Source organism: Thamnophis elegans, chromosome 4, assembly GCF_009769535.1.
Source record: "Thamnophis elegans isolate rThaEle1 chromosome 4, rThaEle1.pri, whole genome shotgun sequence".
NCBI lineage: Eukaryota > Metazoa > Chordata > Lepidosauria > Squamata > Colubridae > Thamnophis > Thamnophis elegans.
This window is the reverse complement of record NC_045544.1, coordinates 86,463,942-86,491,162: the sequence shown is the minus strand read 5'-3', so window position 1 is coordinate 86,491,162 and position 27,221 is coordinate 86,463,942. Positions and strand designations below refer to the sequence as shown.

At 36.2% G+C, this 27,221-nt stretch overlaps 1 protein-coding gene across 1 annotated transcript; it reads left to right on the top strand.

Moving 5' to 3' along the window:
• Positions 1-821: 821 nt before the first annotated feature.
• FBXO28 (F-box protein 28) lies at positions 822-27,101 on the top strand. Its single transcript, XM_032216240.1, is given in 6 exon segments — positions 822-1,081; positions 12,720-12,829; positions 16,748-16,886; positions 17,352-17,375; positions 17,377-17,548; positions 23,220-27,101. Coding segments are annotated over 6 exon segments (1,059 nt in total). The 5' UTR covers positions 822-862; the 3' UTR covers positions 23,615-27,101.
• The last annotated feature ends 120 nt before the right edge of the window (positions 27,102-27,221 follow it).

Sequence of the window (27,221 nt, the reverse complement as noted above, 5' to 3'; positions counted from 1 at the left end):
CCAAGCAAAAGATTATTCACAGAAGATGAAGAGGTTTTGGGTTTTTTTTCCAACTTGAACTGAACTGCTCCATTACTGCCTGACATTTCTCGGGTTCACTCGCCTGCAAACAAGAGGCAATCTATGGGAATCTGTATAGGGCTTGCAAGGTCTCAGTGGTTCCCAACCTTTTTTTTTTGGCCATGCCCCACCTAAGCATCTCTAAAATCTTGACATACACCCCCCGCCCCATATAATTCTTACTTTACTCAAAAAATGAACTCTACTCACACCGAGGAAGCCTAATTCATTTGGTTTAAACAAGGTTCAAATTCCCTCCGTTAAAAAATCAAATTGCTCCCCTGTCTAACTCTGGTCTAACTCTTGGTAACCGTAAAAGGAGCTCATTCCAAACCTAAAGAATTAGACTTCCCTGATGTGACTGTAGTAAGTTCTTTACGTCGGGAGGGGGGGTGTCACATCTTTTAGACCCCGAGTTGCATTGCATTTTGCGGGTCGTCCTGCCCAATTCGGCCGACTTCTTCTCCAAAGCTCTCCACCGCGGCATCACTTTGCAGTCGGCAAGTGAACAACAGACAAGAGAAACTGTGCTGGCATATTCCTGAAAGTTTGAATACTTCGACAGCCGCTACTACCGTAGGAGCCGAAAGGGGTCTGGGACGGGTTTGCAGAGAAGTCCCTAGCTGGCAGCCTAAATCGGAGACTGCGGAATTCCAAAGCCTCTACGAACAATTCGACCCAGAAGCCGCAGGAGGGCGCGGGAGCCTCCTGTCTCTTTAACTGCGTCGGCCGAAGAAGGAGGCGGTAACGTTGCCACAGGAAGTGCCCCCTCCCGGAGCCGAGGAAGGGAATAGGCCCCAAGATGGCGGCAGTTGTAGCGGCTGAGCGGCTCCTGTCGGAAGGGGAAGGAGGCGCCATGGATTCGGCGCGGCTCTCTCCACCTCCACTGCCACAGCCCCGGGGGGAAGCACCGTCTCTGGACCAGCTCCCGCAGAGCAACACGCTGGTGGGGCTGCCCATTGTGGCCATCGAGAGCATCCTCGGCTTCCTTTCCTACGACGAGACCAGCCAGCTCCGCTTGGTGAGGGGCTGAGTTGCGGTGGGATCGAAGTGGGGGGGAGGCTCGCGAAGAGGAGGCTCTCGGTTACTGTTAGGGGGGGGATTTGGGGACCCCATGGGAGGGGGGGCTTTGTGTCTCCCACCTTCCCGACCCCTATTGCGGGTCGCCAAGTATGTCCTCTTAGTAACAACCGAATCGAAGTGTACATCTTCCTTTCCCCTAAACTCCAAGATTAACTTCTTGGCTGTTTTTGTTTTAATTGGAAATGCCCTGGGTCAATACAAGAGGGGGGAAAGGCTAGATGGAGTCGGAATGGATGACCTCTAGGGCCTCTTTCCTTGAAGCATTGCTTGGAATGAAAAGGTCTAGTTTACTTTTTAGAAGAAGGGATCCCCGGTTTGAGGATCTCACGATGAAACCCCTTTATGACGGAAAGGAACCCCTCGGGTTCTCCATCTTATTTGGGTTCCCTTAGCTCTGGCATCCATCCTCTTCTCCACCCACTTATTATCTTTTGACTTGCTTTAAATGCTCCTTCCTCAGGTCTTTTACTACATAGCAGTTTCCACAACTGCTTCTCTCTGCTGGGATTAGATTCAGAATTAGATTCAGAATTCATTTTCTTAGGCTATCTACAGGAACGTATTGGCAAATACACTGTATATTTGGGGCCTATAGGAGGATGCTATTAATACTTTTTAAGTAAGCATATGCTTTACAACCATTAGAAACACGATAAAGACCCATATTCTGACTCCCATTAGTCCAGATGCAGAAAATGTATGGGATTAATGAAAAGGAAGAGAAATGTGTAGAAAAGTAGAAGTGCCTTTGTTGTATTATTTAAGAACAAGAATTAAGATAAAAGGTGCTTGAATATAATTAAGTGGGAATCTAATAGTCATGTGTATATAAAATTCTTGTTATATTATTGTGCTTCATACAGTATGATTACAAGGCATATATGGCTTTATCATTAGTTATATTCCAGCTTTATTATTTTTTTATATATTTTATAAATAACTCTGAATCTGATTACTAGTTTAGGATGGTCATAGCAACTTTCAATACATATGGGGCTGCCACCTCCACGATCCTCTAGAATGTATCTGGGACTGATAGAGGTTATTGTCTAAAACTTGCAGGCCTCTGTATGGAAAAGACTCTAGAGACAGTTGCTTTATCTTTGCATGCACTAACACATGCAGGAAATACAGAACATTTTTTTTTTGTTATTACTGTGGGGAATATAGTTTTGTTCTTACAACCAAAGGACCAACTGTCTAATCATATGTATAAATAATGTTAAAAGTCAAATATGCAAACAAATCTGTGCCAATTTATCTGAGAGTAGGGTAGCTTTACCTGGAAATGTATGTAGATACTTCTATGTGGAGAATCATGTAGTTGAGTTTAAAAATAAATTACGGTACTCTTGCTTTTGCTGCCACAACTATTCAGTATTTTCTGAGTTTATATTAACCACAGAATTTGTCTGTTTTGTTAGAACAGTATGGCATGTGCTCAGAAGAATAAGGAGTTAACCAGTATTAGAGCTGAGAAAATTTATCCAATTATAAACTCCATTTCCACCTTGCAGTTTTCATTGTCTCTTACCTCTGCATCAAGCAGACTGCAGCTCTTTAAAAATAGACACATGTTTAGATATCTTAGGAACCTCACAAAATGTCTCCTGGTTAGAACAATGGCTTATGAAAGAAAATGTGCAATTTGCTTTTGTGCTGCATCCCTCTGATCAGTACTGAAATCCAGACATATTGCAATCCAGTTTTATGCATTTTTCTCTCAGAAACAAGTTTAGCTGCATTTATCGGGGTTTCCTTTCAGGTTTGCAGACTTGATGTTATTAGAATTGATGTAGCTTGATCCTTGCTTTGAAAAAAACTGTCACAGTATTGTTGTGTTCCAATAATCATTATGATATTAAAATTAGGCTGTGTACACTGTGAAAGCTTTATAAAGAAGTTAAATTGAGTCTCTAGGTGATTGTAAAATAAAAAGTCAATCCTTTTGATTTGCCAAGTAAGTATTTATGTATTGCAGACATCAAACAGATGTAGCTAAGCAACCAAACACACTCAATCTATTTTCATTGTACCTAGCAATTTGCATGAAAATTCTGGGTTAGGTTTTTTCCAACTTCAATATCTGGAAGAGAAAGTAATCATACACAGTAATAATTTAGCATAATAAATTAATACAGTACAAGACATATAACATGTGAAATACATTTTCAGAGTAGACCATAATTTGATTGGCTGGAACTATAATTTTCACTAAGCCTTACTGTGGTTTGCTTGGTTTTGGCTAAGATAATCTCTGAACTGAGTCTTTGGTTTATAAATCATTATTTATAGTTTAATATATAACATACAAACAGCTATTACAATGTAGCCAAAGCATTATTAAAATCACAGTTTAGTGGTATACCTTAGCTAGAAGGTACTGAAATAAATTATTTTGACTTTTGATACACTGCTTAATGAAAGCTAAACATTGACTTATATTATATTAAAACTATATACTGTAGCTGAATAGTGTTTGAAAGAACACTTGGCAGCCATGAACTAGCAAGTAGTCATGCAATGAAAAAAGAGAAATCTAGTTTATTTTGCAATTAATTATCTAATTTCATAAATATTTTCCAGCCTTCTAATAATATTCCTCTATAGTTTATAAACCATAACACCAGTCATGTTTTTTTCCCCAGGAATCATGAATTGAGCAAATAATGCCTTAGCATAATGAGGGGAGTGTATTTTTAACATGCTTTGTTAATTGCAGTCTTTTGCTTTACGTTTTAACAGTTTTTGCTGGGCTCTACACATATAACAGATAATGTTATAACAATCTTCCATTTCTAATTTTTTTTTAAAAAAAACCCTGATATATGCTTCCAAAAGCAAGCTGTCATAAAACAGTTTTGATAATTATATATGATTCTTTAATCAAATGTCTAGGAGAGATTGATTTCAATTGGCGTCCATGTATTTCTTTCAATTCTCCAAATAACATGGTCTGTTAAATATTGAAAGGAGGGGTTCTTGGTGCTCTCTGACCTTTGTTGTTTTCTTGCCAATGTTTCATTACTCTAAACCAGATAGCATCATCAGTGCTAGAATGATATTGAAAGACAAAATATCCCATTTCTGGGGACTAATGGCTGACTAAGATGAATTCTCTGTTAACATAGGCAATAATCATGGTGGAAAGTGGAACCAGTGGAGGAAGCAGCTTCCCAAGTTATTCTCTGGATAAAGGAGAGAGACTTGGGATCACTTCGGTATCCTTACAGATCAGTAGTTCTCAACCTGTGGGTCGGGATCCCTTTGGGGGGTTGAACGACCCTTTCACAGGGGTCACCTAAGACCATCGGAAAACACATATTTTCAAAAAAAATATGGAAAACATAAAATATTTTATGGTTGGGGGTCACCACAACCTGAGGAACTGTATTAAAGGGTCATGGCATTAGGAAGGTTGAGACCCACTGTTACAGATAGTTCCATAAAACAGCGGACTCCAACAGATTTTAGAGCTCTGGGAGTTGGGAGGCACAGCAATGCCCAGCCATGGTTTGGAGCCTTTCAAAAAGACAGTGAGTTTGCTCACTTCCCTTCTTAATCATTTTTATTGGAAATAGCTTATAAATTGCTTTTGGGACATTAAGAATGTCCAGCTTTATTATACTGGGTGATTTTCCTCCAAACTGCAGTGAAAGGAGATTCAAGTAAGTTTAATTTTTTTTAAAAAAACTTGAACCCCTTTTTAAACTTGGAAATAAGTTACAAAAGGGTGGTTTTGTAAAGTTTTGAATGGACTAGAGGGCCAGGAAACACTGGAAGCAAGACTTTGAAAAAGTTATAAGAATATTTCCAGTAATTTATTTAAAATCTTATTAAAATATATGACGATTGTGTGTAAGTTTAAGAAATCTCTTCCTGGGAAAAAGTTCTGGATAAGAGGAGGAGACTTTGAAGGCTGGTTAGTAGAGGCAGCCAGAAATAATTAAAGGTTTTAATTAAAGGAGAATTCCCATTAATAGAGAATGGAGAAATATATTTTAGCTCTGGAAGGATTTAAGGATATTTGGCAACTGTCTGACATAATAAAAATGGGCCTAAAAGAAAAAAATAGAAAAGGATATAGCAAAATGAAGTTGTTTCGAAATAAATTTAAAATTCACAGGATAGAAAATGATATTGGCAAAGATGTTAAGCAGGACCTACAAATGAAACTGGCTGATAGTTAAATAGTTTATAGTTAAAAGGGTCACATGCACAATATATACAATATACAAAATAACAGAGTTGGAAGGGACTTTGAAGGTATTCTAGTCCATCTTCCTGCTCAACACAGCACTCTGTACCATTCAAGACAAATGGCTATCCAATCTCTTAAAAACCTTCAGTGATGAAGCACCCACAACTTCAGGAAGAAAGCCAGTGGTTAGTTGGTCTCACTGTCAGAACGTTTCTTCTAGTTCTAAGTTGGATATTTTCTTGATAGATTTCCATCTGTTACTTCTTGTTTTGCCCTCAGGTGCTTTAGAGAATAGGTTGACACCCTCTTCTCTGTGGCAGCCCGTCAAATATTGGAAGACTGCTATCATGTCACCCCTAGAGCTTCCCTTCATTAGACAAGACATGCCATCCAGTCCCTACAACCGTTGTATGCATTAGCCTCTAGTTCCCTCCCTAATCATCTTTGTTGCTCTTCTCTATACTCTTTTAGAGTTTCAACATCTAAATGATTTCATAAGGTCTATCTCAGGGTGGTGGCAGCAACAAGTGTCATGCAGTCTTTACAAGTTGGATTATCAACCTGAAATTAATAAAAGTCATTAGAGAACAAGTTTAATATAGTAGTTAAGATATCAGGCAGAAACTAAGAGACTGTTGAGTTCTAGGCCTACATAAAGCCAGCTAGGTGACCTTGGATCATTCACTCTGAAAAATCTTGCCAAGGAAGTTGCAGGGATTTGTCTGGCAGATGCCAATAGTGTAAAAACTGATTTGAAGGAACAAAAACAATACATTAGATATTATCCAAAATTCTAAGAAAAGGACATTTTTCTTTGAAATTACAGTATTATCAGTTTAGACATATAAGAAAGGAAGATGAGAGGTAAAGAGGAAGATTGTGAAAATCTAAAATAAAAAAATAAATATATAAAATTGAACGAAGAATCCAGTGCCATAATAGTATAAAATTAGTTATATAGCATCAGATTCACAGTTTATCTTTATTTATTTGCTCTGGAGATATTCATCTATTAATCAGAAGGCCACTGCCATTTAACTTCCATTTATAGGTAACCAGTGTCTGTTCTTAATAAATTCAGTCCTTAAAAGGTCATCTTTACACGTGCCACTGTAACATCAAGCAGTAATAACCTCTTTAAGCTCTGCTGAATTTATTATTTTATAAATACTTTCATTATTGTATTTTTATGCTGCTATTTATTTTTTTGTATTTCCTTCAGTAACGATACACCCTAGCTTCAGATAATTTTGTAATTTGTTGTGATATATACTTCTTAAATCTAGTAAATGCTGGCAGTAAAGTAATTCTATCAATGTCTTTTTTTTTACTGTAAACAAATAGAGGCCATAGTTTGATGTCATTGTTTGATAATCTCCATTAGGGCTACACAAATTCTTCAAAAAAAGTTCTCTGGAACACATTGGGATATGTATAGGAAGACCTCAACTTAAAACCATTTGCTTAGTTACTGTTCAAAGTTACAACTACACTGAAAAAGTGACATAGTCATAATTTTCACACAAATGTTGCTGCATCCCCATGTGTTGGAACTTTGAGCTCTTAGCAACTGGCATGTACTTTTTCGCACTATAAGGCACATCAGCCCATAAAACACATATTGGCTTTAGAGGAGGAAAACAGGAAAAAAAAAATCTGCCTCTGCCTCCTATCATCCGTCCTGTATTCATCTGGCTAGCTTCCTAGCAGCAAACAGCACGGTCATCTTCAGCACATTATCGCGGCTTCAGCACATGACTCCTTATGGCTCTGCTCCGTTGCACCCACTACCGGTCAGCTGAGCTGTTGCTGCTGGCGGGGAACACTGAAGCTTTTGCTGCCGAGCAGCTGATTGGGGGTTGAATTGGCCTCCAGAAATACCGCTGATCAGCTGTTTTAGGCAGCGGTGATCCTCGCTGCCTATCACCACTGCCGTCGTTCGCCACCTATCGCTGCCATTCGCTGCCGCCGATTGCCACCTATCGCTTCCACCGCCATTTGGGAGGCCGATCCAACCACCAATCAGCTGCTCGGCAGCAAAGGCTCCAGTGTTCCCCTACAACAACCAGCGGCGGCAGTGAATGTCACTGCCGCACCCATACACACATACCCCGCTACAATATTCACTCTTAAGACGCAGAGATATTTCCACCCACTTTTTTTAGAGGGGGAGGAGTATGTCTTATAGTGCAAAAAATACAGTATTTACAACAATTGTACTGTCTTGGGTCATGTGATCACTCTTTGTAACCTCAGCCAGCTTTCAACAAGCAAAATCAATGGAGGAAACCAGATTTGCTTAATAATTGTATGATTCACTTAACAAACAAGGCAAAACAGGTCATAAAATGGGCCAAACTCATTTATAACTGCCTTGCTTAGCAATTTTGGCTCAATTGTGATTGATTATCTTTATCAAAGAAGTGACGTGCCTAGGTAAACCTATTGCAGAGACGTGAAGCACTCTGAAAAGCCTGGAAAATGTTACATCTGTTTTAATCGATCCAAAATTATTTATTTGAATATGTTACTAAGCTTTTTGAAATATCTTTCTGAAATTTTTTAAAGCATTTGTCTTTATTTTGTTGTATTATTTTTGAATGCTGAAATACAAATATCAAAGTAGGTAAAACATTCCAGGAAAACAATTCAGTATTAAAGTTGCAGATGATGTGGGTAGAATACAGAGACATATAGTCAGAAATTCTCGTGAATTTAACAAAAAGTCAAGGAATGTTTGATGTGTGGGAGCATAATAGAAAGCAATTAAGCTTTATGGATTGTAATTCACTCAGCATGTAGTAAATTGGTTCATGCATTAAGCATTTTGATAGGAATTATAAGAATGGAATGGTAACGCTATGGTATATCTGATAACAAAAGACTGCAGCAAAATTTTTCAGTTTTTGCAACATTACAGTTCTCTTTATCTGATGTGCAAAGTTCTGGTCAACATGAAACATATAGTAAATGTCAAACTATCATATGAAAAATAAGCTATAATCAAGTATTTTTTGCAGTGACATTACGAGTAATATCATTTAATTCTACAGCAAAGAGTAGAAATTTCTTGACAGTATTTACTATTCTGAATAGTTTAACATCATCAACAAACCTAGCCTCTCCTCATCCTCTAGAAACAGTTGATTACATTCACTAATCATTATATATCTAATATTTAGAGAGAGAGCATAAAATATAAACCATTTATTTGACATTAAGAAGAGGTAATTTTCATAGATCCACTCACTGGTTCCAGATTCTGGATATTTATGTAGAGCATTTTTTGGAGTGGAATTATGACTAGAATTTATTTTTGGTTGAGTCTTGCAAATAGTCTGCTGGACTACTTTGCCAATATTTCTGTTAATCTCATTTTGCCTTCCTTCAAAAAAACATTTTATGCATGTTTAATGATTTCGTAAATTTTAAGTGTATAAATTAAATAGCATTGATCTTTCTCAATCCATTTTGTTTCTCCAAGCTCCAGCTGATGTTGGGCTATGGCTGCATAGTTCTGCTTTACCACTAGATGTCAGTATAATACTATAATGTTGTGCATAATCGTCCGATCAAAAACTCTTAAATCTAATAACTTGTTACTCTATTTTCAGTTTTGCCATAAAATGATGGCTACTCTCTGTTATGTTTGCTAAAATACATTCATTTGGAAGTTTTTGTACTTAATTCCCTTGGGTATATCTGAAACATTGCGTTATTACCTCTAAAGTGATTGTGAATAGTAGATAATACCTGCCATACCCCTTTATTGTCAAAAACCTTGATCAAACTAGTGCAGGGTAGTGATTTGTGTTAAACTGGAAAGATCCAGGCTCAAGTCCCATTCCCATCTCCACCCCCCCTCCCATGAAAAATCATTGGGTGACAGTAGACTAATCAGTCTCTCTCAACTCAGCCTACCTCATAGGGTTGTTGGAATGGAAAAATGGGAGGAGTCAGTGCTGTACTGTATATGCCATTTTGAGTCCCTGAATAAAAGTCAGGATATCAGTCAAAAATATTTAACTGCCTTGCAAACAATTGGCAACCAGTGCCAATACTAACACAAATGTCATCTTGAATTGCTTAATAGCATGCTGTGAGGCAACTATAGCATCTTTTCTCTAGATGTTCTTTCTATTTCTTTTTCTTTGTTGATAGGTTTGCATTTAAACTGTAAGCTTTAGAGCAGAGCTTGTCCTACCTTTTTGTAAATGGTAAGCTTTTTGGCACATAAAAACATTTATTGAATTTTCTTGGCAACAATATGGAAAATGTTTGCTGTTGTTTTCTTCCAGATATTTTTCCATCTTTCCAATCTACTGTATAACCATGGGATTTCCAGATTGTTTCCCATACAAGTACTTATCAAGTTAAAACCCTACTTGACTTTTCAAATTCAGCCAAGGTGTAATAACATAGATGGGCATAAATAGTATTTATCCCCATAAACCTGATCGTCTAGACTTTTTTCTGAAATTAAATACTATGCCTTTCCTTTGATAGAAGAAAAGTAGGTCTTCAGATCAGGCTATAAAAGCCCCAGAAAGTATTGTTATGTCTCTCAATGAAATCAACTCCTGTTTGTTTTCTTCCATATAGAAATTCTTATTTACAAACTCGTTTTTTTATTTGTTTGCTTTTAGTTTGTTCGTCTGCCTGCATTAACTGTAGGTGGTTCTTAAAATCTGCAATGAAGCAACAAAGTATTTGGAAGGAATAGATTTTCATGGCATGAAACATAGAAATTGATTCCTTCTTCATATCTTTTCAGACTGCAGTGAGGTTAAAAAAAAAAGATAAATATGATGGAGGAAGAAAAGGACGATATTGAGAACCCAAGCTCCAAATTTTGCCACATCTAGTTTAGTAAGAGAAAACAATGATTTGCTGCTATAATTGAAATCAAAGTGTTAATAGAAACAATGTGAGGATGCATTCAGATTCATATCCCATGACATAAACATGGTTTTTGAAAACTATTCTCAGTCAAATCATTTTGTGTATGAACGATGCCCGGTTTTGGATAATGGCTTGATTTTCTAACTATTGGTTAAAAAATATAGCAATAGCAATAGCAGTAGACTTATATACCGCTTCATAGGCCTTTCAGGCCTCTCTAAGCGGTTTACAGAGAGTCAGCATATTGCCCCCAACAATCTGGGTCCTCATTTTACCCACCTCGGAAGGATGGAAGGCTGAGTCAACCCTGAGCCGGTGAGATTTGAACCGCTAACCTGCTGATCTAGCAGTAGCCTGCAGTGCTGCATTTAACCACTGCGCCACCTTGGCTCTTTTTAAAAAAACATAGTATTTCAAGATGCCAAGTCTCTTCTATCATGATTAACTGATAAATAGGGGTGGGATTAGCTGCAGAATTATAGAAATAAATGACTTGGATAACCTCTTTTTTATTTCGCAAAGAATTCATAACATTATATAACAATCTTTTAAATTAGGAATGTCAAACTCATGGCTCATGGGGCAGAGGCGTCATGCGCTAGACATGCCCACGCAACCCACCCACCCCCCCGGTTTAGTGGGGAAGCGGAGAAAGTCACAATACATCATGTGACAACGTGACAATGCAAGTTTGATGCCCCTGTTTTAGATGTTTAGATGTTTAAACTGCTTTTAAGAAGGGAAAAATACTCAGTTGATAAACAAAATAGAACTAATCATCTCCTATGTATCCATTTATCTTTGTTTAGTTATTTCTAAGCTTACTTTTTTTTTTGCAGACGTTTCATTACCCAATCAGTGCTAGTGCTGATTGTACCTAGTTTGCATAATGAAATGTCTGCAAAAAACCCAAGCAAGCTCAGAGAGCACCAAGGAGCACCCTTCGTGTCAACCCTGAGCTACAAATATTCTCCTTTACTAGTTATTTCCAACTTTTATTTTATGCCTATCTCCATTAGAAAAAAAATAGAGACATTAGATATATATGAGTATTGTAAATTGGCATGAAAGGGTTGCTGGAATTATAGAAATCATGTTCAAAATGATGACTATGAAAAGAACTCTATTTATTAGGCAGTTGGGATGATGATTAAAATAAAGATTACTAATCGTATTAAAAAGCTGTTTGTGTGATTTGGTTTTCTTTAAAGGTTCTTAGTATGTGATCTATTTATTCAGAATTTCAAATCTCCATTTTCTGTTAATGCTAAGAATCACATCAAAAATATCAATTTTTTTAATATGTCATTTTTATGGAAAATGTCAATTTTAAAATAGAACATTAAAGATTTGTGGGATGAGGGTTGTATTAAAAGAACTTTGGGGAAGATTGTTTGGAAAGTTATCTACCGTATTTTCACGACTATAAGCCGCACTGAAAATCCTAAAATTTGATCAAAAACCGGCAGTGCGGCTTATAACCCGGTGCGCTTTATATATGGAGCAGTTTCCCTCCCCAGCGCCCAGGCTTTCTCCTCCGTTCCTGCCTCCCGTCCCTTCTACCATCTGAGCAGTTTCCCTCCCCAGCGCACAGGCTTTCTCCTCCGTTCCTGCCTCCCGTCCCTTCTACCATCTGAGCAGTTTCCCTCCCCAGCGCACAGGCTTTCTCCTCCGTTCCTGCCTCCCATCCTTCTAACCATCTGAGCAGTTTTCCCTCCCCAACGCACAGGCTTTCTCCTCCGTTCCTGCCTCCTGTCCCTTCTACCATCTGAGCAGTTTCCCTCCCCAACGCACAGGCTTTCTCCTCCGATTGGTTTTAATGGGGAGGTCCGATGGAATAGCGCTTAATGGGAGAAGGATTAATAGTTTCTCGGGTTCAAGCTGCGGATTCTAACTTTCACAAAGGGAACTAAAGCTGAGCAGGTAATTGCTTTATTAAAGCCGATTCAGTTCGTGGGAAATATTTGGTGCGCTTCTTTGAAAATCTCCCTCCCAATTCTGCCCAACGCCTCCCCGACCTTACTGGATGAACGGTGCGGGGGGTGTGTATCATGTAGTGCGGAATGCGAGGAGTGGCAGGTTGCGATTTCATTAGTAATTGCAAAAAAAACGTGCGGCTTATAACCCGGTGCGCTTTATATATGGAAAAAGTTTGAAAAATTAACGTTAACTGATACTGCGGCTTATAATCCGGTGCGGCTTATGGTCGTGAAAATACGGTAGTTCAAATCTCACTCTTAACCATTAAAACCAGCTTGGTGACTTTAGGCCAGTAATTCCCATTTAGCCCAACTTGCCTCAGAAGTTGCTATTGTGGGGAAAATAGGCAGGAATATTAGGTATGTTATTACTTTGTTTATTACACCATGCATACAAGGCTAAAAAAGTCTAATAATAACAACAACAATAATAATGCCTGAAGCATATTCACTACCTGAGATATCTTAAATTTTGACTTTGTATTTCCCTCTAGGTTTGTAAGAGAATGGATTTAGTTTGTCAGAGAATGCTAAACCAGGGATTTCTGAAAGTGGAAAGATACCATAACTTGTGTCAGAAACAGGTTAAAGCACAACTTCCAAGGTATGTGATCAACAAAATTGAAGGTCAGAGATAATGCAATCTAGAAATCTGTACATATAGGTGACATTCAAGAAAAACCTCTGTACACAATCATATAGACAAATCTTTAACAGATGAAATTATCCTTGGGCAGAACCATTGTTATCACATGCAAACAGATTAGCAGGAGAAGATAACTGGTCTCCTTTATGTGTACCGAATGATTTGATGCTTGGCATTCTGAGCTTGGAATGTTTTGAAAGTGAACGTCATTTTCTCCAGTTTCAGCCGATATTTTTTTCATCTACTTCAGAGTCTGTTCTTCAATGATGACATGCAGATGTTAAGCTATAATACTATTGTAGGTGGTCCTGATTTTGAATATCTATATAGAGATCCAGATTTCATCATTCCCAGAGTTATTGGTTTGTTCCAGGAGTGAAATGCTACCGGTTCGCTATGTGTGCACATGCATGCGTGCCAAACCCACACTTTGCATGCGTGCCCGCCACAGGTGCTACTGCACAGTGCTGAAAACGGAGGATTAAGAAGCCTTTTCTCAGTCTCAGTCTTTTCGCAGTAAATTGAACAGTGAGAGGGGGGAACAGCTGTGCCGCGTGATTTAGATTTGCTGGGAAGCAGGATTTCCTGCTTTCTAGCTAATATAAATTACGCGGCACAGCTGATTGTCGGAACTATGATTGCCTGAACCAGTAGCATTTTTTTAACTACTGGTTCGGGCGAACCGGTAGTAAAAAAAATGCTACAGGTTGGGACAAACCAGTAGTTCCGACGATCAACTGTGTGACAAACAGCTGGCCACATGATTTCTAGTGAATATAATACTGTGGCACAGCTGATTGTCACATCAAACCTGTAGCATTTTTTTTACTACTGGTTTGGCCAAACTGGTAGCATTTCACTCCTAGATTGTTCATTATTTTATTAACTTAGGTTCATTATTTCATTTCTGAGAAAAGAAAATGACAAACATATTTTAAAAAGATAAGCAGTATAGATGCACTTCTTAAATAAATAGTATAGGAAAGATATAAAATTTAAAATTTAAACATCCCAGAATAGAATAGACATTTAAGCATACATTCTTGCAATGCCAGGGTGAAACTAATGTAACTAGTGCCAAAAGGTTGTTGTTATGGGTACTAGCATGCCACCCAAAAGTGCTCCTAAGTACAATTGCTATCTATGTCTCCAGTGACATGATTGAGTCTAGAACCATAATCAAATGGGGTAATTCAAAACAAAGTGCCCCATCCCCCCAGAGCAAATTGAGGTCCATGTGTCCTGGCAGACTATTTTTATTTTGCCTTGATCAAGTTTTAGCTATGATAATGTGCTCATTCTCTCCATTACTATGCTTAGGCACGAGCTCAAGTCATCAGTTAGTCACATTAATTAAAGAGAAAGAATTAAAGTTGTTTATTAATTCAATATTATCATATTGTAGTGCTTAAGAGTAGGGTAACTTTACTGATAGAGATCTAACTTCAAAGTAATTTTTTGACTCTGAAAGTAATTAGGCAGTGGAATGGCCTGCCTTGTAAAGGTGTGAGCACTGTTCCCTCTAAGGTGCGCGGCTGCGCGGCCGCGCATGTGGCAAGAAAACCCCACGCAGCAGTTTCTAACTGCCATGCAGGGCTCAGAATATAGGGTGAGAATCCACTGTAGTACCTACAAGCCAAACAGTTGGAGAGCAGTAGCTACGTGAACAAGCAGTATCCACAATCACTTGTCACAAATGTTTGCGCAACATGGTGGGGAAAGAAAGGAAGAACAAGGGACAAGACCAATCACATGGCACACCCTGCCATAAATCAAAAACATTTCAGAAGCTGTAGAACACAGTTTCCAAGATCTGCAAGTGGGCATTGCAACTCCACCAGAGGCTACCATGCAAGGACAAATTATGCATTGTAAAGGTTGCTTGGAAGTGGGAGATACTTCCAATGTACATGACACCTAAAAAGCATCAGGGTTGCATCTTAAAATATTTAAAACTGTGTGTGTGTGTGTGTGTGTGTGTGTGTGTAATGAAAATAATGCTAGTTATGTTAATAGAAGCTTGTTGATACGTGTTGGTTGGGTACTGAGGAACAGGATATAAGTTTTAGAAATACAGGGCAGAATTAATGTGTGGATTTTAGGAGCAAGCAATATTTTCTGTAACTGCATGATATGCATTATAATTATCAAACTTAGAAAGTTTTAGATATAAACTGCATTGAGTTCTTGGAAAAAAGAAACTAATAAGTAAATAAATAAAGCAGCTTATGTACAAAAAGTGTACACATAGTGGTTCAACAACTTTTATTTCTGGTTTACACCACCTATATCTACTTTAGAATTCTTTGCGTCTATATTTAGATCCAGAATGTATAATTTTATACATATGTGTGTGTGTGTCTGTGTCTGTGATATGTAGATAGATAAATATAAATAGATATAGTATATAGATACTGTATATAGAGTACCATTTTGTAGTGTTATAACCAGAAATAAAACAATTTGTAATGTTTATGACAGAAAATTATGAAATTTTAAATTGTGTAGATAATTCAACAAAGCACTTTGCTTAAATCTCCCTTCTGGACCCATTCATGGAAGCAACTGTACCATGTCTTTGGGGAGTTTTATTGCTTCATTGCTTTGAGGAGCAAAAGTATAGGACAGTTCCTTCATGAGACCCTGAATGACTTGCATAAACCTAATCAGCAGAATCTGAAAGTTGAAGTTAAGGTCCACACATAAAAAAGAGATGTTCAGTATTTCTGAGCATTCATTATATTAAGTAAGTAATGTCTTCTTATTTTTAAGAGCTTTTGGGTTGGCACATTTAAATCATTTATTGTATTAGCTATATATAACTTTTAATGCATTGTATTCAGCAGTATGGTTATTATTATGAAGTGCTGTTGATCATAGTTAATATTTAGGGGCCTCAAGAAAGAATTATTAGTTGATCATGAATCTCAACTGATTGATTCATTATATGCAAATGCATGATGCGTCATTTGTTATATGCAAGTGCATCATTCCATTTGGGAAAAAATGGTGCAGTAATATGTTAGCTGTTTCATGCAGAATTCTTTTTCTAAGATGATACTTATTATTGAAAATTAGGAATTTTTTGTTTGGTACAATTAGCAATTTTATCTATTCCTGAAAAGTATTTCAAACAAGAATACAGTTGGATCAAAATGGAAGCTGTTTTTAAATTCAACTTTCCATTTTTAACAAAATAAAACAAATAGAATTAACTTCCCTTCCCCCTGGAAACTAGCAATTGATCACAAGCTGGGCTCTTATGGGCTCTCACCATTATTCTTAATGTCCCTAGTCTTTGAGTAAGCAAAGCAAGTAGTAATTAATAGAATGAGGGACATGGAGTTCCAAGAACTAAATAGGTTGCCTCTCCACAGTAGGGACAGAATCAAACAGGGTGTGTGGGAATCGGCAAGATATCTAAATGACCTCATCTACCCAAAACAAAGAATAGCTTTCTTCAGAGCCATAACCCGGTTACCACGTATGCAGTGGCAAAGTTCTGTGCTGCTGCAATGTCCATAAGGAAAAAATTGGCTACAGAAGTATAGTACCATCTTGTACCAATTATCTGGACATTCCTCTGACAATCTCTGAACCATTGTGTTATTATCCACTTTTAATGTCAATACTTTTTAATTATATCTTAATGTTAGTATTTTTAAGATAGTGTAAAAACTAATGTGTATTGCTGGTCTTTGTCCGTAATAAAGATTTTACTTACTTACAAACAAATAGAATTGGAAATGTTGGATAGTTCTGATAATATATGAATTCTGATGTCACATTTTCTTTCACATCTTCTAACTCTTTAATATTTTGTTCATAGCTCTTATTTGAAGTGTCACTAAATAAGAGACTTGATTTTCTTTTTAGACGGGAATCAGAAAGGAGAAATCATTCACTAGCTCGCCATGCAGATATTCTTGCTGCAGTGGAAACAAGGTTATCACTGCTAAACATGACATTTATGAAGTATGTGGATTCCAATCTCTGCTGCTTCATACCTGGAAAGGTAATGTTTTAAAAGGGCTATATTAAAGTTAAGTAAATATACCTTAGCACTAAATTCTTTTGAGGATGTCAGTAATGAAGTTTAAAGATCTCCTGTACAAATGCTGTGGCATGCGTTATTTATTATCTATTCTTGTATAAGACTGTTTTTTCCTTTCTTACAACAAATGGGCTTTCCAGGATGGAAAGTATTTAATCATGTAGTGTATAAAGTAAAGATGCATATAAAATATTGATTAAAATTGGTTTGCTTTCCAGAATTACTATGATTTACTGTCCTCATTTACTATGTCTGTAAATCAGATTAACATGCATGACCTTTAAATTGTTTTACAGGCTATTTCTAGTACTATTTAATTTGTTCTTAAATAATTAAAAAGTCATTATAGAAAACCATATCCTTGTTGGAAAGTATGTTCATTTGATCTTGCTGTAGCTAAGTCTCTATTTTTCCATTTATTACTAGGTAATAGATGAAATTTATCGTGTGTTTAAGGTATGTAAACTCCACTAAAGCTCCTCAAAGAGCCCATGAAGTCCTTCAGGAGTTAAGGGACATTTCATCTATGGCAATGGAATATTTTGATGAGAAGATTGTTCCAATTCTAAAAAGAAAATTGCCTGGTTCAGATGTATCAGGACGTCTTATGGCAGCAGCTCCAGGTACTGCTTTGAGTGTCTTACCCTGTTCAGCCAATAGGAAACTATACTAGTTTCATTGTTGAACGATTTATTTACTCCATATAGGCTTACTGCAGAGAATTTATGGCAAGAACAAAACGTGTTTTCAAATGTTCTTAAGATGATTTCCTTGTGTATAACTCAACTGTTCTTTAAAAGTGACAGAAGCACTTTTTAATGAATTTATGGAGAACATGCCTATACTGGTATTTTCCAATCACTTTAATATGCACCTGTCCAGTATACAAAAATAATCTAATAATTTAGGAGGGGAGAAGTAAAAATATAACCAAATTTAATTAATTAGTAATTTCATATGCAAAAATAAGTTCCCCATAAAGAGTGTTAATTAAATGACGCTAAAGAAATGTAAGTAGCCAAAGAGAACTTTAAAAATATAGCTTGGCTTGATTTAAATGAGCTTGGTTGGCTTAAGAATTGTTCAGGGCTTTTAATTAATTTAGCCTGACTAGGTTTCCAGTTAGCATTAGTAACACAGATTGGGTTTAGATTCCCAGAATTCTGGGAGTTGAAATATATCTTAAAAGTTGTCAGGTTTCAAAATGCTGCTTTAGACAAATGGAGGCTCAATGTATTTGTAAATTGAAGTAGAGTGAAGAATCTATTCTGGGAAGTAGTTTGAGAAAAGAAATTTTGGGAAATTCCATAAAAGATTATTTCCTGCTGCCAGAAGTGTTTCCGTTGAAAAGAAGCAAAATTATATTTGCAGTGACAGGGAGAACAGGAGAATGGATGATTAGTAGAGTTTAATTTATATAGATTTTGGAAATGATATGTAAAATAGTTATGACCTTGTTCTGAGCTCTTCTGAGCAAAGATCCAGATAACTAAACAATTAGGTATCCATATGACCAAAAAAATTGAAGGACTAATGAAATTAATGCTCACAATGAGGACATGGTGAACTAAACATCCCTGAAGGAGAAGAGATCAGAGGTGTGCTGCTGCCATGATCTGGTAGTTCTGACCAGCAGTTGGGTCCTCCCACCTGCCCCTGGCGTTATCCCATCCTATATAATCATGTTTTTGATGCCATGTGACGATGAAGCGAGCACACTCGTTCACATTTTTTGTTCTGGGCGAAACGGTTGTTACATTATGTGACACCCACCTCTGGTGGAGATAGTGGTATGGCAGAGACCATAGAAATCTCTCTGGTGAAAAGAGAGATTGTGAAGTTGCCCACCTAATCTCTGGGCAACTATCCCTCACAAGTGGATTTCAGGAAGTGAGGTTTCTGTGATCCACTAGTGAGCTGAAAAGCTGGGAGTTGCAAGATATCAACTAAGTCATAGTTGTATTGTAGCCTATGTTTTTTTAATCAGTTTTGGAATTATACTTTACTGGTTTTCATATAGAACCTTTTTTTCAATTCTTAATGAAAAAAATTGAAGCACAAGTTTAAGCTCTGAGAAGAATCCTTGTTTTGAAAATAAACATCAAAAAGTGACCGATTTTGGAAACTTATAAATAGACTAAGTGTCCAGATGGATTTGAAAAAAGACTTTGAAATTAATAAAAAGAATCCTTCCCATGGGAAATGGATGTTGCTTTGAATTCCAAGGAGCCAGGGAGATAATACAGGACTTTGAAGGATAGACACTAGAGGCAGCTAGAAGAAATTAAATATAACAATTAAAGGAGAAGATTGCTTAACTTTTGGCTTGTGAACAATATGGACTAAAATATTTTAATATTGGATGTATTGAAGGATAATTGTGAAAAATGGACTCAGAAATTAATTTTAAGAATCTCTACCATTGTAGGTAAATTGCATATAAATGGTGTTTTTGAAGAAGAACAAGTTTAACTGAACAAAACTGAAATAGAAGTAAACTTGGATTTAAAAAGGACAGTCTAAAAGAATGATCTGGTAAAAGATGTACCAGATATACAAAAGAAATTGGCTAACAGTTTAATAATAAAAAGTGACATGAGATACCAGACAAAGAAACCAGCTGTTAATAATGAAAGAGATATACAAATAAGAAATAAGAAGAGTCACTTGGATAATTTTCCTGTATTGGATTTACAAATGAGACCTGTTAAAGACCTGTTGAAGTTTGAAAGATTTGGAGAGAAGGAATAAAAAATAGAGAAAAGGATATAAAGTGCTAGGATATTATTTGAAAGGATTAAAGACCATGTTTGTTAAAAGTAAAGGAAGGAATATAAAATTGATTTATTTGATCAAAGTTAAACTTGATGTTGCTATTTCTGATCACCCTTAATATATTTCTGCTACCAGGACTGAATGACAAGATTTTAAATTTGTTTATAAATAAAAGATGAGGTATAGAATGAAGAGTTCGTTATTTTTTAAGAGAAGGTGATAAGTTGTTCAAATTGTTTATACTTGTGATGAAGGGAGAAGTTATTTCTTTATATATTTCTTTTTTCTTTCTTACTTTTCTGCTTTTTCTCTTTTTTAATCTTTTTTCTTTTATTTATTGTAGTTTTCCATCTGTATATACTTGGTACAAATTATTTTTAAAAATGAAATTAGTATTTAGCCAGGATAAGGCTACATTCACACGGCTGGTTTCATTTTACAATAAAAATGCTCAAGCATTTAAGAAAAATATTAGAGCTGAAAATAAAGAGGTGAGACAAAAATCCTCCTGAAAAATATAGAGAGGACTCCATCTTCTCTTTAGAGCTGTTGAGATATAAAGCAAAGAAAAAGTAGTGCCCTGACAATGACATTTTTGAGCAATAAAAAGTGTTGTTTTTTTTAAACAGAGGGAGCAATGCCACATCAACTATAGCAAAAATACTCTCTGCCCATTGTTTCTTAAATGGCAGAGACAAGACTTTAGAATCTATGTGTTGGGAAGCTTCCCTCACAACATTTGGCAGATCCTGCTGTCTTGCTTTTTATTTCCTGTGTGGGATTAACAAGAGGATCATTAGCTTGGCTAGTCCACAAAGTGCTGATAGACTATATATAGACTATATAGACCATATATAGACTATATAGAATATAGTATATAAATACTATATTTGATTCACTCACCTGAAAAGATTTCCTTGTGATCATAGTTGCAGCTTTTCTGGGACAATGACTCCTTTGTATTTTTGCCAGGAAAAATTTCCTACGCCTCTCTGTCTTTTCGAAAAGTTTAAGGAAAAGAATTTCAGGGTTTATGTGGAACACAGATTAATTTGAGTCCATGAAGAAAAGTCCAAAGAGTTGACAAAGTTTTGTATGGAGCTTCTGGTTGTTTTTCCAGACACAGGGTACAATGGGTGAATTGTTCAGTTTTGGCTTATTTAATACATCCCACTCTTTAATATGTTTGCCAACTATTTTTATTTATTTATTTACAAACATGTAAAATACACACACACACACACAAAAAAAACCCTTAGACGTACACCACATTTACACAATATAATACAAACTGGAGCTTCCTGTTCTTTCTAATAGCAATTATCAATCGATACCACTCACTTTATATTATTTCCCCTTCTATTATATTCATTTGGATTTCACCATTCTTAACCCTCTTATTTACTGATAACTATTATTTTTGAGTTTTTTTATATTCCTTCATTGATTCTTGTTTCTTTTCTCCATCCACCTATACCACTTATCCCATATCTGGTAGAATTCTGATTCTTCTTTTCCCTAGATTTCTTTAGTTAGTTTGTCCATTTCAGCACAATCCATAATCTTTCTTATTATTTCATCTTCGCTTGGAGTTAATTTGTTTTTCCATTTCTGGGCAAAGGCAATCCTTGCCGCCATAATTATATGTAGTATTAAATACTGGATTTCTTTTTTGTATTTCGCAGACATTATTCCTAATTTTAAAAAACTTCAGGTTTCCATTCTATTTTAACCCCTGTTATTGCCTCCAGCCAATTTTTGATCCTTTTCCAAAAATTTTTAGCCTCCTCATAGGTCTACCATAAATGGTAATATGTTCCGTGCATTGATTCACATTTCCAACATTTTGGGGAGGTATTTGTTAAGATTTTAGCTAACCTTGTTGGTGCCAGGTGCCATCTGTAAAACATTTTGTACTGGTTTTCCTTGTATGCAACTAATAGTGTCATTTTTAAGTTTGTTCCCCCAAATTTTTCCCATTTGTCTAATTCAATATTATAGCCAAAGTTCTGCGCCCATTTTATCATTTGTTCTTTCACAGTTTCCTCTTCCATTTTATACTTCAGGAGAAATTTATATATTCTCCCTATCATCCTTCTATCTGCGCTTTGAATAATTTTATCCAATTCTTGTGGTTCTGTTGCCAACTATATTTATTGAGGGTGGGAATCCTAATGAATGAAGTATTCTTACTTGTCTCTTTTGCTTCCATGACAAGTCAAAAGCAATTTAATGAACTTTTGAAATAATATTTCCAAATACATGGCAATCAGTTATTAACTACTATGAAAACAGAATTCAGCATAGCTAATATATTAGTTCTAATAGAAAACTTTTAACATACATCAATGCCATACAACTTAAAGTTTGATAAATTAGGAAAGTGTTTGCAATTCAGTGAATATGTGACTCCTATTAAGGTAGCAATATTACTTTTGATTCAAGATAGACACACTCTCGACCTGCACTGGTTGCATGATGTGAGGTAAATTTTAAAATAAGATCGCTAATGATTTTCATATAAAATGGTAAGAGATATTTAGTTGATAAAGTTTAGAAAGTGTAAAAGTTTAATTAATGAATGTTCCCTTATGTTACTCATTATTCAGGCTTCCTTCATTGGTTTTTAAACAAATTACTGTAATTAATGTAAAATGTACTTTTTACCAAATAACTATTCCATATTTAGATTAAATTAGATTTAAATTAGATTTAAAATATTGCTAGTAATTAAATGAAAAAGGAAAGATTTAAAATTAATACTTTTGCAGTTTTATTTGTGTCTATTTTAGTCTGAGAGTTCCACATGCTTTGAGGTATTCTGATTAATCTTTTTTCAGTAGAAAAGTTTGCAGTTCTGGACATTGAGAGATTAAATGTTTAGTATGTTCACAGTACAAGAAAACTAATCAAAGAGAAAGGAATGTGAGCTAGATAGAATGTTTCAAATTTTCACAGTTCCAATCGCATTTCCAGTACAGGACATTAATACTGTACACTTTTGCACTTCATTACCTCCTTAGTTGTTACTCCAAATATTACTCTGCAATTGGGATAACATTTAGCCACAAAACTCTAGGGATGGGGATTGATTAGTGTTAGTACTATAAAAATCAGGATTTAATCAGCAATATAGGGTAGTACTTATTTTTGTAGAAGAGAGATATAAGCTCACTTATTTGGCCACCATAGATGTTTTATGAAACCCCATGGATTATGTATTCACATATAAAGCTAAATATACGTGTCCCAGGATAATGTTGCAGGATCCAATCTGGATCGCCCACCAGGAGCAGAGATTTTATTTTTCCAAGCTTTCAGAGTCATGCTGGAGCCCAGCCTCAGGGAGCTACTCTCACCAGAATGTGATGATGATGATGATGTATTCACTTTGTAAATTTGATAGTATAGTCTTTATTGTCATTGTACAAAATAAATACAATGAAATCGATGTATAGTTTTTGAATTATGGGATTGAAAACCAATATTAAGCAGAAAACAATCTCTCTCTTCCTTTAGTTCCGGGCCCTTCTGCAGCTTTAACTACAATGCAGCTCTTCTCCAAGCAAAACCCATCAAGGCAAGAGGTCACCAAACTTCAACAACAAATTAAAACTAATGGTGCAGGTGTGACTGTATTACGACGTGAAATTTCAGAGCTTCGCACCAAAGTGCAAGAGCAGCAGAAACAACTCCAAGACCAAGATCAGAAACTGCTTGAGCAAACCCAAATCATAGGTGAGCAGAACGCCCGACTGGCAGAGCTTGAACGCAAATTGCGAGAAGTTATGGAAAGTGCAGTAGGAAATTCCTCCGGGTCAACACCAACTGAAGAGGCCCCTAGGAAACGGAAGAAGGCTACTGAATCAATAGGTTCACCTAGAAAGTCAAAACGCCTTCGAAATAATAAATAACTTTGGGGATAAATGGCACTTCCAGGAGAACACACTGCTTTAATAGCTGAAGCGGGTTGTCTGGTCTGGATGCTGCAGTTTACAGCATATATCACCTAGGCTGCTGGGTCCTTCAGAATATCATAGCCTTGAATAACTTTCTCTCATTGCTGAGACATTACTTCACACACCACCCAACAATCCCATTTCAGTTGAGTGGGTCTGTTGCACAGGACAATTATACTTTGTCACAAATTTGTACCCACCAGACCTAGTATATCATGCCCTAAAAAGTTTGCTTTCATTTTCTGTGCAGAAAATGAGTATTCAAATAAAACCTATGTTTTTTCATCAATTTCCATAAATTAGTATTTCAAAATAAATTCAGACTTAGTCATTGATAAAGTTAGAAATGGTCCTGTTGTCTTGAAAATACCCACTTTTAAAACAATTGTGGGGGGAGAGGCTGACTTTTTGTTGCAAGTGACCTTGTTTAGAACATCCGAAAAGTAGTTTATATGTGTGAGAGTCTACATAACAAGTAAGCTTAAGTATTGGCTATATATATTTTTTGTAAATTTAACAAGCAAGGGATATCTCAGTCTAGTTTCCACAAATGCATACCCTTCTAAGCATTAGGAGCCATATTTTTTATCTTGCATGGAGAGATGCATGCATTGCTTAGTCAGCTTGGTAAAAGCATTTGCCTGGAATCACTGTTGAATAGTTGGCCTCTCCCATCTTTTGAAGAACATGTGTTGGTTCCTCACCATGCATATATTTTGAACACAGCTTTTCTTTTTGGAGCTAGTTTGCCTGAATGCTACAAGGGAATATGTAAGCCAAGCTATTTTGCTGCTTCTGCTTGCTTGTTGACTTAAAGCAGATTTCACGGTTTGGCTCCTTTTTGCTCGTGGGTTTCTGATTATACACTACTGGTCCTGATTCAGTGATTGAAAGATCATTAAACTGGACATAATTATGTTGTTGATAGAGTACACAGGCTTGCTGAGTCATCATCCAAGTTTTATGTGTGTTGAGAAAAAGATCTTACTGTTATGTGGAAAGAACTCTCTGTAATCCTGTCTTCTAGCTGTCATTATCCTTAAAAATACCTTGTTCAGATTTAAAAATAATTTGTTTTGCACCCCTCCTGTTTTGAAATTGAACTGGAAAAGCATGTTTTGCACTGTACAGTCTCTGGATTTGTCACTTTTAACAGCTTCCAAGTTATAATGTACAGTGTTTCCCAGTTATGTTTCTTTCTAAACCTGCAACAAATATTGTTATCCATGTTTTAATTTGATATTGCTAAATAATGTAATTATATTGCTTGGCTGTTACATTTTTCCCTCAACCTGGTATGATTAATTCAGCTTTTTGATAATGTTGAAATTTGAAATGGGAATGGAAAAATGGATCTGATTGGTTATTCAAAAAGCTTTTCTTATGCGATAATATTCTGAACGTATCTGGGTTTAAAACAGATGGATTACTCATTTTCATTTGTCAATTAGACTAAAAAAAAAAGCTTTGCCAAGGAATTTTCTTGGGTTTTTCTTTTTAAAATATCTTAATTTTAAATTTGGAATATGTATTCCCTAAAACAAAGAATTGCAAATTGTTGTCAAGGGTTTGGAGTGTTTAATTTTTTTAAAAAAATTATATTGTTTTGCTACCTTAAGGCCATTTTGTGATGTGTATTTGTTTAATTTTAAATGGGAGCAGGCTATGTATCTTACCAGTGGGCATACCCTGAATTATTTCAGATAATATAATAATTTTTAAACATTCATTGAGCATTTCTTAATTGATATATCTCAGTATATCACGAATCAGCATTGGTATATTTAATTTTTAATTTATAAAGAATAATATGGATACAGTATTTTGAAAGTGAATATGTTCGTCTATTATCAACTGTTTGTGCATATTTTTGTTTCATGGACTAGTCACATCTCACAAGACACAGTGATGGCCTTTAACCTAGATATCTTAAGAGAGTCATATTTATTGAGGAGATAGGGACTTATCAGTAGTAACACATTCTCTCCTGAATTATAGACAGTATGATTCTCAATAACAGTTGTTGGGGAATGTCAATGGGAAGATCCTGGTGGGTTTGTTTTCTGTTTGTGGGTTTACCTTACACATTTTTGAACACACTAGAAGTAGAATTATAGACTAAGTGGACATCAGGACTAATGTATGAGGGTTGTGCTTTCACTTTTCCTATTAGTGGTTCTTAAAGAAGGGGAGAAGCATATTACCTTCCCGGCCTTTTTCCACAGAATAAACAGTAATTGGTACAAGGAGACATGCTGATATTAGGGCATAAAAGGTAATTGTTTCCCCCTCTCTGAGAATAAGATCAAGTTCATGAGTTAATACTGGAAAGTACAGTATGTGTTTGTATTTGAATACATGCTTGCAGATATTACTTACGTATGGAACTTATAAGCTTTAAAGTATTATAGTTGGTCACTTAATTTAATTCCCGCATCACTGATTGGATCAACATATGTTTTACACAAATACTACTAAAAGCAATTTGAGTCCCAGCTGTCTCATGCAAATTGTTGATTGCAAGATACACATGAATTAGCCAAGGTTAAGTACAGAATATAGTCTGTTCAGAAAGATTTGCATGCATAGTGATAGTGTTCTTTAACTGATTGACTGCCATCAGGTTGATATTGACTCTTAGCAACAACATCGGTCAGCGGTCTCCAACCTTTCTGGCTTGGCAGACCAGCAGAGGTGGCAGGGGGTGGGGTAGGGTGGGGAGAGAGCATGGTTTTGCACACCATTTTCTACAAATGAAGCTTTACACACACACTTGCCCATCACTTTCACAGCCCAGTCCCGAATGGTTAGTGAATTCTGACATACATAGCTTTCTCCATGATCTTCATAGTTTAAACTCTGCTTTGTCACTTTTTCCAAAAGCCTTTAAAGAAATGTGTTAACACAGCCCACCCAAATTAACATGATGGGTAGTGCCCGCAGCCAGAGAGAAAGGGCATGCTCATAGTAGCCAAAAGAGCCCAAGGGAAACTTGCCAGATCTCATCTCCTGACTGCATCATTGCCAATGTTATCAATGAAGCATCATAAATAACATTTATATAATAAGACTTGTAAAACAGGTTAAAACCACAACAGCTAGGAGAGATGCCTCCTCTCAGGTAGCCTGGAGATGAGAAAGGGAAATTTTATGACATTCTACTATGGGCATGATTAGTGGGATGAGTCTTCACACAATCCTATCCTCAAGCATATGTCTCTAAAATTTATGTGGAAAAAATCAAACATGAAGAGTGTAGCTCAGTAATCATTACTGAATCATTACTGATATAAATTTAGCAAATCTAGTATCAAAATAAGGCTCCTTGATTCCATTATCTTCTGGAAGATCTGAATCAATTTTTTGGGGGGAGGGGAATAATATTTATCATATGGCACATTGACATTTCAGTAAAAAGGAACATGGGTAAAATACAAAACAGAATATAAAATCTGACATTTTAACAAGATTACAAATATTTTTACTTCATTTGTTACAGCCACGGAATCAGTGAAATGGCCATTATGGGCTCTGTTATGACACTCTCACTATTGGATAATTT